This window comes from Pagrus major, chromosome 12, assembly GCF_040436345.1.
Source record: "Pagrus major chromosome 12, Pma_NU_1.0".
NCBI classification, from domain to species: Eukaryota; Metazoa; Chordata; class Actinopteri; order Spariformes; family Sparidae; genus Pagrus; species Pagrus major.
In genome coordinates this window covers 22,936,389-22,947,685 of record NC_133226.1, presented here as the reverse complement: position 1 = coordinate 22,947,685, position 11,297 = coordinate 22,936,389, and the positions used below count along the sequence as shown (strand labels likewise).

General features: G+C 39.6%; 1 protein-coding gene across 1 annotated transcript; it reads left to right on the top strand.

Moving 5' to 3' along the window:
• Positions 1-614: 614 nt before the first annotated feature.
• Positions 615-10,816, top strand: LOC141006114 (MOB kinase activator 1B). Its single transcript, XM_073478235.1, has 6 exons — positions 615-868; positions 2,107-2,273; positions 5,342-5,435; positions 5,982-6,115; positions 7,731-7,894; positions 8,011-10,816. The coding sequence occupies exons 1-6, from the start codon at positions 855-857 to the stop codon at positions 8,086-8,088; spliced, it is 651 nt and encodes a 216-aa protein (XP_073334336.1). The 5' UTR covers positions 615-854; the 3' UTR covers positions 8,089-10,816.
• Positions 10,817-11,297: the final 481 nt, after the last annotated feature.

Genomic DNA, 11,297 nt, shown 5'->3' with positions numbered 1-11,297 from the left:
AAACGTAAAACAGTGACATCTGGCGGCAGTTTTTTTACTTCACAAATACAACATAACAGGATTTACAACAAAAACAGATTTAGTAAACATATACTTTGTTTTGTATAAAATTATGAAAACATATAGTATGTATTGGTGGTCGAGTTACACTGACAATGGTGGATGGTATGTGCCTGTCAAAACAAAGTGTGTGTTTTAAAATGTTAATGTTTGAGCTATCATTTGTAGATCAGTGGATATTTTAGTGTTGCAAGGTTAGTGACACAATATGACTGATTAAACTGCTCATCAGACTGATGATCTGTGGAAAGAGAAAGCAAACTCCTACTTCAGTTCTCCACTTATTACATTACTTTCAATTTTCTCAAATTAACAGTGGGGTGTTTGCTCATTATTTGAAGCAGTTAAAATAAAAGTAATCCAAAAAGAAATAAAAAAATAACAATGAATAGAATATATAGATATTAAAATTGTTTTAAAATCGAACTGCGGTGTTGACCATTTCTGTCCACTGGGTGGCAGCACACGGCAGAAGTGCGTGTGATCTGCCGCGGAGCGTCAGATGAAGAAGTGAGCACTACATTCAGTGCGCTGCTGCCTCTCAGCGTACAGAGCAGCATCCAGTGGACCAGTCTGCCTGTACAACTCACTTATTTCCTTTAACACTAAGGTGTATATATTTCTAGTGGAGTCATATTTAATTTGTATTTTTACACAAGGACCGTTTTACGGAAGCCCGAGAGGAACCCGCGGACGTGTGAGGAGGAGTTTGAGCAAACAATCCCTTCGGTCTGCCTCCACTCTGCTTGTCAGCTTTTTGCCAGGGCAGTTTATTTTCTGCCAACCGAGGAAACATGAACCTTCTATTGTGAGTGCTGACTGAGTCTTTAATGCTTATTTTACCTTGTCATTTAGCTTCGTGTTCGGAAAACCTCAGCTGTTTCTGCGTAACAGAGCTAGCTGGCTAGCCATAGCATAATACGGGATAGGACTACTTCCTGGATTCAGCTCCGACTGTCTAATGTGATTTGCTTTGCTTTCTGTGTGTTATTATGAAGATTAACATTCGCATCGATAGAAGATTATTTGTAATCGATGAATACCTTCTGTTATGTTCTGCCTTAGAGCTTGAACCTACACAGCAACGATGCTAGGGTAATTTTTTAACTGTGAGGTGCTCACAGCCCGGCCTGGATATTTGCTGGCGTGAACACTTTGTTGCCACGGGCTAATCCAGCCTCGATGTGACAGTACGCACCACCAGGCCATCTTTAACCCAGTATTTTATCAAAGAAACACGACCTGTCGACTATTTTTCAGCTAGCTACAGGAAATGTCTGTTTGTGGATGACATTAGAGGGTGGGCATCAACTTAAATACGCGTCTTTTTAGGTAAAGGGAAGAAGAGATGAGCTATAAAAAAAAAAAAAAAACAGGAAAACACTGAGTTTTATAGGTTACCTCTTTTTACTTTAAGTTTGACTAGTTTACTGAAGGATTCTTCTGACATTTCCTAAGAGCTACACAGCATAAATGCCACCAGAAAAGCCTCCTTAATGTGTATAACCAGGCATTTTTTGATCACCTATTGTTGATTCCTAATTGTTTAATGCTACCAAAAGCACATTTCAGGACATGGACAACATTTTATTGCAAGATCTAGGTATTTGGTTCAACCAGTCTTCTGTCACAAAAAGATAAGTTTCTCTTGCTTATAAAATAAAATATAAAATGATATTTAATGATATAGATGATGTTAATGCTCTGATTGAATGAATAACTGTATAAGTGTGTGACCCACCATGTTGTGACTCTCATAAATTCTTGTTTAATTGGGCAGTGAGAGGGATTGAATACTGCACCTCACCAAATGACCTCATTATACACACAGAGAGACATACTGTTCCGGCTCCTCCACCCCGAATCTGCCAAACCCATCAAGTCAACGAGAGCTCAACGCTTTCTTTTTTCTATCAAGATCATGACTTTTTGTCTGCAAAAGTCCCTCACCTAGGGGCTACTGTGTGAGCTCACGGTTTGTCATCGTCTTATCTGCCTCCCTATTTATCACACCGTTTGTCTTCCTCTTTGAAATGTGACTCACAGCGGAAGCCGCTCATCCAAGACGTTCAAGCCCAAGAAGAATATCCCGGAGGGTTCTCACCAGTACGAGCTGTTGAAACATGCAGAGGCTACGCTGGGAAGTGGAAACCTGCGTATGGCTGTCATGTTGCCCGAGGGTGAAGACCTAAATGAGTGGGTCGCAGTCAACAGTAAGCACCAGTTTTACCTTTTCCCCCCCTTTGTTGATGCACCTTTTTAAGTTCAGATTCCTCTTATTCCTTTTATTTTAACTGTCACTCTCCTCTCGGTTTCTTTATTTGCATGCTTCTCAGTACCTCTGTTCCTGAAATCTCAATTAGTCCACATCAAGAATCAGTTGAGGGTGAACTATCAGGCTGTAAGATCTTGGCATTCCCTCTAAAGACCGCGTGCATTCATGCTGGAAAAACCACTGTGAATGTTAAATAGACTTTATTGTCTGTGCTCCGAGAGCCTTGTTTACTTAGGTCTAAATTGAGACAAGTGGTCGGTCAGTAGAAGATTAATATCCTCTTGCGTCAGAGTGCCCTCCAGGGTTTTGAGATTGGAATTGAATTAAGTTTTTATTTTAAGTCTTTTTACGACAGTCAAGTGGTAACGTTTTGAATACTGATTTGACCAAATCGATGCAGGACACAAAGAAAGGCACTGAATGCATCATTAAGTTAGTTTTTTCTCTTGATTTTGCTGTCTTGCTGTCATTTGATGCTCTTGAAGTTAATTGCAGTTGACGTGGGTGGACTGTATTGCACTGGTCTTCAAACGTTGTGATGCATTTTGGAATCCCTTTGTAGCGCAAGAGCATGGAAATTTAAGCAGACTGACTGCATGTATCCACTATTATCTCCTCTGTTTACTTGACAAGTTCAGGCATCCTCTAGCTTTGAGTTTTTGCCCGAGAGATGTCTTGGCTATGTCAGTCATCATTGCAATCCCTGTACTCTCCAGTTTCATAAAAGGTTAGTGGAAATGGATGGATGTTAGTCACTGCTGCGTGAGCTGTTCTAACTTGCACAATAAAGGGAAGTTAGAATAACTTCTCCCAACACCAGGTTTTTACGACTTTCCTCATGATGTCTGTTCACGAGAAGCAGTTCACTTGATTTTTTTAAGAAGCCATGTGACAGATGAGGCTGCTCGACAACGACATAAATCATAATGATGAAAAATGTGTTCAGTACTGGAATCATGATTTTTGAACACCATTACTCATTGACTTTGGAAACATCATGAATTTATTCAATAGATGTATTCAGATTTATTTGATACTGCTCTCCCACCGTGAGTTCATTGTGTATTAAGAAGCTGCAACCAGCAAATGTTTGTCATCTTTGCTTGAAAAATAGTTTGCAATTTATTTTCTTTCGATCGACTAATTGTTGCAGCTCTAGTGCAAAAGTCGTGTTATCTTCCTGTGTTACAGCTGAAAGGGTTGTTTTTAATCTTTCTTGTTGACCAAAGGCTTCTCATCTCGTCTTGAGTTGAACTAAACATGCCACAGCCTGGCTGAGCGTGAGTTTAGACTTTTAGGGAGGGGTGAACGCTGTTCAGGAGAGGGGTGTGCTGGATGTATAACACAAGACAAAACAAGAGCTTGATTGTGAAACAGAACTCATCAAAAATAATCATTTAATCTCATTTATATTTTTTTCATAACTGTTGGAAGCCAAAATAATAATTGAAAGTAACTCTTGATTCATTACCCAGCCCAAGAATTATGTGGTACCATTTGAAGCAATAAGCCACCAGTGGTTTGTGCTTTATAATGACTCAACAATTCTTGCAATACAATCTTTATCGCCTGAGCGTCTCTGATGTTCTGTGGCTCTGCTGTCTCTTTGCATACACGTCTAGCTCAGTCTAGGCTCCAGGAAAATCTGTCATGGTGACAACTTTGCCTCCTGTCATGGCAACGTGTTGATCAGCTGAGAGCACAGCAGAGGCTGCAGCCAGATATATTTATGTTCACCCAACTGTGAATGCACTATGTTGAATTTTTCCATCTGATACCAATAACTAAGAACTACCTGCTTCTCATGTGAAATTATTGGTGTCCTATTTCATATTTTTGTATTTTAGAAAAAGTTGCCTAGCCCTTGAGCCAGTCGCTGTCGTATCCATGATTTCACCCATTTCTCACTTTTTTTCACCGCCACCTTTTCACCAGTGCTTTTTGCAACTTTTTACCAAACATATTCTCAATAAGAAGTGGCTGTATTTGCGAGTGTGGTGTGAGAATAGTTGGCAAAGGCTGTTTTAGCAACAACGCTTTGTTTATCCGCAGTTTGGAGTCTTCCTGATGAATACAGACCACTGCTACCTGGTGGTATGGAGAGGTATTTCCTCTCACACAGGCGCAGAACGTACAAGCTAGTTGGCCGTCGGCTGTAGTCTTTGCATTTTGTTCAAATGCAGCTTTTTTGCAGAGCTGCAGGCTATGTGAGGTAAAGTAACAGTTGGCCTTCATCGACACTTTGATACCAGTTTGGTTTGTCTGTATTATGGCCGATAGCTGATAATAAAAGTTTCCCGTTTAATTCATTCACCTGATATATCTATATATGTCATGCTTTCCTTCTCCCAACAAGTGGTTGTTTGCCATTTTATGAAGCATCTGACATGAAAAGACAGTCAGAAGTTAAATAAGATAATTTAGCAGGGTCTTGCCTTGAAAATGCATTTTTCTGTATTATTTAAATAATCCTCAATTCTGTTCTCCCACACTGGTCGTGATCAAGCTTCACATTAACTTAAAATGTAGTGAGGACTTGCAGCTCTACAATCACGTGGAAGGCACTTAACTTGACAGTGTCCAATTTTAAGTTATTGTCAAGCCTTGAACCGGTCATGAATACAAATGTTTTGGACAAATATATCTTCGTGGATCACCTTTTGTACAGCTCCCTTCCACAAGACATCAGCTGTTCAGTGTGTCTTTTTTATGTGAGATTTTTTTCCGTAAGTTTAGCAAAAAGAACACCAACTCTGCCAACACTTTAAATAGATATCTCCAACTGAACGAAAGCCAGTGTTGGCTGTGTGCCGCTGGGAATGAGTGATAACGCATTTTGTTGCAGATAACTGGAGAGTGTCTTGGTCTACAGTTTGAACTGGGCTGTGAAGCAGAGTTGGGGGTGTGGAGGGCTGTGGGAAACTTGATGCCAGCTATTTGTGCTCACACACATGGTATTTGGTCTCATCTATTCTTGATTTAAATATGTTTTTTCTTTCTTTTCAGCTGTGGATTTCTTCAACCAGATCAACATGTTGTACGGCACCATCACAGATTTTTGCACAGAGGAAAGCTGTCCAGTCATGTCTGCTGGTCCTAAGTAAGTTCATCGTTGTAGATCTGTGAGGTTATAGTCTAATAAAACCACCTCATCTTCATCTCTCGAGGCTCAGCGGGGGCTTGGGGAAGAGGCGGGGGAGGAGATGATTAAAATATAATTAAATTCATAATGCTGCTTGCATTGTTGTCGTGATAATGTAAAACACCTACCTACCTGCCTTAATCAGTAGTCTGGCCTCCTGCTGCCAGGCTCATTTCATTCTCAGTGGATGTTTTAAATGTTAGTATCTCTCAGGGAAAAACTGAGCTCACAAGATTTAGATTGGCTCCTGCAAGGTTAAAAGGATCTTTATGAGAAAGATGTGCTTGGCGAGTTGCATCAGCCTCTTGAAAATGAGAAACTGTTTTGTTGTACATTAAATGGCATCCGTGGTGGACAATGCCCGACGAAGATGGAAACACTGCTCTGTTAAATTGAATTTGCAGGTAGTTTCAGTACTGACTGTGGATCCGTTGTCTGACATGAACTTGATGGAATCCATAAGTATTTTCAATATAAGATATCTTCTATCTGTGTTTTCTGTAGGTACGAGTACCATTGGGCTGATGGAACCAACATCAAGAAGCCCATCAAATGCTCTGCTCCCAAGTATATCGATTACCTCATGACCTGGGTGCAAGACCAGCTGGACGATGAGACACTTTTCCCTTCAAAGATCGGTATGCCTCATCTCCGGTTTCTCTCTCCTGTCGAAGCTGTCTGTTGTGTGTGGGTTTTATGTGTTTATGTGGTTTCTGTTAGTAATCAGCTCTAAAGAAAAGCAGCTTTCTTACACCTGCTGAATGACTAATGATCAGATGTCTGCTGACAGTTTAACCCAACAGCTGTAGTCTGGGGAATTCAACTGCCATGCAAAGTGAATGGATGTTAAAACTAATAAAATGTAAATTATACTTGAAGATAAACTGATGAAACTTGGAGGGAACGTACAGTTATATAGCTTGAAATGCTAATTGAATTTTAGATGCAATAAAGTTGAAGCTGTGTGATGCGGAAGAAGGGAAGAAATACTACATAAGTGGATGGATTGTTGTTGTTATTATCATTATTATAATTCCCAAGGGGACATCTTCTAGGCCGTCAGCAGGAAAGCACATGAAAATATCGTCTGTTTGCTTATTTATGAATCCATGGAATATTTCACAAATACATCTAGATTGAAATTGTCGGAATTTACTGTGCTGTGCAGCTGCAATTTACATAAATACCAACTCTGTTCTCAGCTTCCCTACTAGCAGAGGCTTGTGCCATCAAAGGTGGAGCTTTAATAGGGGTGGATGGCAGCCAGCACAAATAAATATCTCATCCATCCTGAAGTACATCTCAGCTGTAGGAGCAATGACTAAAGGTGCTCACCTGGAGTGTGCTTCATTACCATGATGGCTATCATTCTGTACCAGAAAGACCTCAAAGGATCTTCCCTGTAAATCGTTAATACATGTAAAAGACTCCAGGCATGGTCAGGTTTGTTTTCTGAATGAACAAAATATGTAGAAGAGTGGACAACGTGCATGTCCAGCTCTGTGTTTTAGCTTTATTAAAGAGCTCCTTGTCCTGTCTGTCACCCGCTCCCTTTGAATAATTGAGTTGTACTGTAGGTTACTGTAGCTCTGCTGTGTACCCTACAGGAAGAAGCTCTCTTCCAGGCGTCTGCACTCCCTTAACATTCACTGAATCATAGAGAACTGCACAATCTGCGGTGTAGACAGCAGTGCTGTTGTAAATCCATCAGAATTTCCCACCTACAGATGAACCAACATAGTTACAGTGATGTGGTTCCGTGCTGCGGTCATGATTGTTTGCACTTCCCTTAAATCGTGCTGTGGCCTGCCTGCGAAGGCATTGGCAATCCAGAGAACATGCTGTACTTGCATCTTTCTTCATTGCTCTGAGCGTTCGGGGCTTATTGAGATTAACAGTGAGACGAAGATGGATTGACTTAATACATGTGTCTTCTTGGCTCGTAGCAGAGAACAGCAGAATAACTAGTAACCATTACATATCACACTTTTTTTCTTTAGACACATTTCTTTTTTTCTTGTTAGATCAAGCCTTTAAAAAAAATAATGTGTGTGTATACTGGTGTATACATCTTTTTGACAACACTAGTTTGTGAAATATCAACAATGTTTTTGGATTCTGAACCTCTAAAAATCTTAAAGATCCCTTTTATCTGAAAGTGTTTCCATGAAGCCATTTACTCAATGACTGTCCTATCTGCTGTTTATCTTTGGCTGTATGTTTGAATAACGGCTTTTCCTTCTTGTTCCCAAGGTGTCCCCTTCAAGCGAAACTTTATGTCGGTGGCCAAGACCATCCTGAAGCGGCTGTTCAGAGTCTACGCTCACATCTACCACCAGCACTTTGACTCTGTCATGCAGCTGCAAGAGGAGGCCCACCTCAACACGTCGTTCAAACACTTCATCTTTTTTGTTCAGGTATAGAATCTCTGACATTTAAATACCAACTTTTGTGTTTCTCACTTGAGTTATACGGTATGTTGGCAATAAAACATGCAGCATAAAGTGAGAAATCTTTCTTTTGTCTTTTTCAGGAGTTCAACCTCATTGACAGGAAAGAGTTGGTCCCACTACAGGAGCTGATTGAAAAACTGACAACCAAGGATAGATAAACAGCATTGGAATCCTTTATTTTATTGGTCTTCTAGTTTTTGCACAGATACCCACCCCCACCCTGGCTGTATGTATGCAGTATATATACTATATTTCCATTTGGGGAAATGTTTTTAATAAGGCCAGGAAGAAGGAAGGGTCTTGATAGGTTTATGGCACCAGGACTAATGCAATCAGGGATTACACACTTAATTGAACAAACCACAGATTAACATATTGGAGAAGATGTTCTTAGCTGTATGTAAAGATCCCCAGTATTCAGTCAGGGCTGACATTAAGGATAATATAGAAATATGTTCATTAGTTTTCTATTACGCTGCACAGATTTCTTTGTTTCACTTGGATTTATGGCTACAGGAGGCATTTCCACGCTCTTGGACGCGCAGGGAAGAAAAGCGTGTGAGCAAAGTTGCTGTAACATTATAGGAGGGCGTTGTTGGTGTCGGTGCGAGAATTTAAGCCAGCCTTTTAGTCTGTTTAACGACAGAAGCTCCTTATTTTAGTCATTACGCTACATAGAAGGATCTGGGTTGCGGACTACTACTGTCTACATCTGTAACAGCCCACATCTGTCACTACAAAAGAACCCTAAGTGCCTAGCATGGCTCATAATTGCCCTATATCAACAGTGAGAACTGTAAGACGATAAAGGCCATATACCACTAACTCGATTGACTAAACATTACATTTTCCACCTCACCTCCCTTTAAGTTTCTGTGCTTCTTAATTCCCTCTTACACCACTTTTAAATTTCTACTGTAACTTGGTTTGGAAAGTATTTTCTCTGTAAAACCATACTACTCATCAACCTTCTCCTTATTTAGTTATAAAGTCTCTTTACCAAGTGTTCTGTGCAGGTATGATAAATGAATGTGTTGAAGGATATAGAAGTGAGGCTAGAATATTGTCATGTTGTAGCAGGGACTCAAATTAACTAAACTTTTAGCTTTTTCTAGTGACATGTTTGTGTGTGCTAGTTATTTTCCCCCTAAAAACTTGAAATAGAAACAGAATTTTAGGAAAAGTCTTCAAGGGATCTAAAACCTTAAAGGGACAGTTCACCCCCAAATCAAAAATACATATTTTTCCTCTTACCCTTAATGCTAATTATCCATCTAGATTGTTTTGGTGTGGTGTTTAAATAATCCACAGACCTTGTTGTGAGCAGTTAAATATCAGAACTATTTTTCCTTTCCATTAAACTACACTCGCCAAACATCACCGCTTGCATCTAGTCGTGGTCAGGAGGATAGCTAACTAAGCTAACCAACTTAGCTAAAAGGAGCCGAGGAGGAAGCAGTTTTTGTTTACATACCTCGTCCATGAGTAGAACGCCCTCTCAAGTCGGAACTCGGAAAGTCTGAGAAAATTTTGGTACCCGAGTTGACGTCATACGATGCTGAAACATTGCTTACAAAAGTAAACACTGGGCTGATGCTAAGAAACTTTTACCAAAGTCATGTATTGTGAGGACACTATATCATTTCCTTTGTGCTTCCTTGTCACTCAAATTCTGCAAACAGCTGTCAATGTCTTGCACCGAGTGATAAAATGCAAAACAACAGCCATCTGATTCTGTCATATTCCAGAGAAGGGAGACATTTCTACAGCCACGCTGCAACTCACACCAAAACAATCTAGATGGATAAATAGCACTATAAGTAAGAGAAAAAACATGTGTTTTTGATTTGGGGGTGAACTGCCCCTTTAAATTGTATATAAATAGAAGTAGAGACCTGTGTTTAAAGTCACAACCTCCACTGTTTTGATAAAAAAACAAACATTTTGAATCGGATTCTGCTGCGTCCCTTGTTATGTCACGAGCCATAAAGCACTTTGAACAATTTTCCTGACCTCTCTCGCCTGAATGTTTATACTGCATAGACTGTGCTTTGTGAGAAGCTGTGTCATGTGACTGATCATATAGTTTCCTCCCTCATATATTTCCCCCAAATGAATGTTGAATTGCTTAACCTCCGCTGAAATTGGCTATGATAAGGCACAAGTGAGATTTCTTATGCTTTTGTATGGTTGTTTGTTGCCGTGCTTCAAACAGCAGATGCATGTACCCTCCCCAATCTCAAAGTGTAGTTTACTATGCAATAATTGACATGAAACACTAAAAAGGGTTACCGGTTGGCTCATTCGTTCTTTATCTGATATTGATTTTCCTCCTATAGTGCTTAAATTCTGGTGTTTGATAGAAATAGAGTTGCTTCTCTTTCAGGTTTGGTTTCAAAAAACATTTTATATATCTTCTTATCTGAAACTTGTCAGAGAGGTGTAATACTTCAATGCACACATGTAAATACTGAGGGTTGGACTGTCTTAAAAATACTTTTCAGCGAGCATGGAGTGGTAGCTTTTGGTTTTAAAGAATGCATCGAGTCTTTTTAGAGGCTGCTTCCCCTCCTTCCCTTATTTGGATATTAAAATTTTGTTTGTTTTTAATTGTTGAGTATCTTTTTTTTTTCCACTTCCTTAGCTAGCTATTATGAATGTTACTGCTCACCAGATATCTGAAAATGTAATAGAAAAATCAGTCATCCTGAAAGCATCTCATCCTAATGAAATGCCCGTAACATAGCCTATTGCCTACAGTTTTTCCTCCTCGACCGTAATAATTGATGAAATGTTTGTAAATAATGGCTTGGTAGGGGTTTTCAATGCTACTGAATTGATTTATGCTGTTTACAAGGCAAATAAAGGTGGTCTTGACTCTTTGAATCCATTGTATGTTTATTGTGTTGTGAGCTCAGTGCAGATGGGTGTGAAAGTGCATTTACTTTCTTTAAAGTACAGTACTTGAGTCAAGGTACTTGTACTTTTATTTTAGTATTTCTATTCTGTGCTACTTTTTACTCCTTCTGTAATACATTTCAGGAAAAATTGGGACTTTGCACTCCACAGTTTAATGAGAAAACATCCAACATATGTCACATATTATTAATGATTAACTGATAATTGACTGTTAAGCCATCTGATTATCAATTAAGGACATTTCTTAAAATTAACTCTTACTTATGAAACTTAAGCGGTGGTCCCCCTGGAGGGCTGTGACTTAGGCTCTTTATTTGGTTTGCTGTTGTTGTTTTGGCCTTTTTTGTTTATCAGAAATAAGGTCCCATGGGGAAAACCGGACGGGTCGTGACTGCAGCACTCTATAACACTGTTGGACTCATTATGGACAAATGATCAAAATCGATTC

Coding starts and splice junctions, on each gene's coding strand:
- LOC141006114 (XM_073478235.1), top strand. Junction 6,116..7,730: donor ACTTTTCCCTTCAAAGATCG/GTATGCCTCATC, acceptor CTTGTTCCCAAG/GTGTCCCCTTCAAGCGAAAC. Junction 7,895..8,010: donor ACTTCATCTTTTTTGTTCAG/GTATAGAATCTC, acceptor TGTCTTTTTCAG/GAGTTCAACCTCATTGACAG.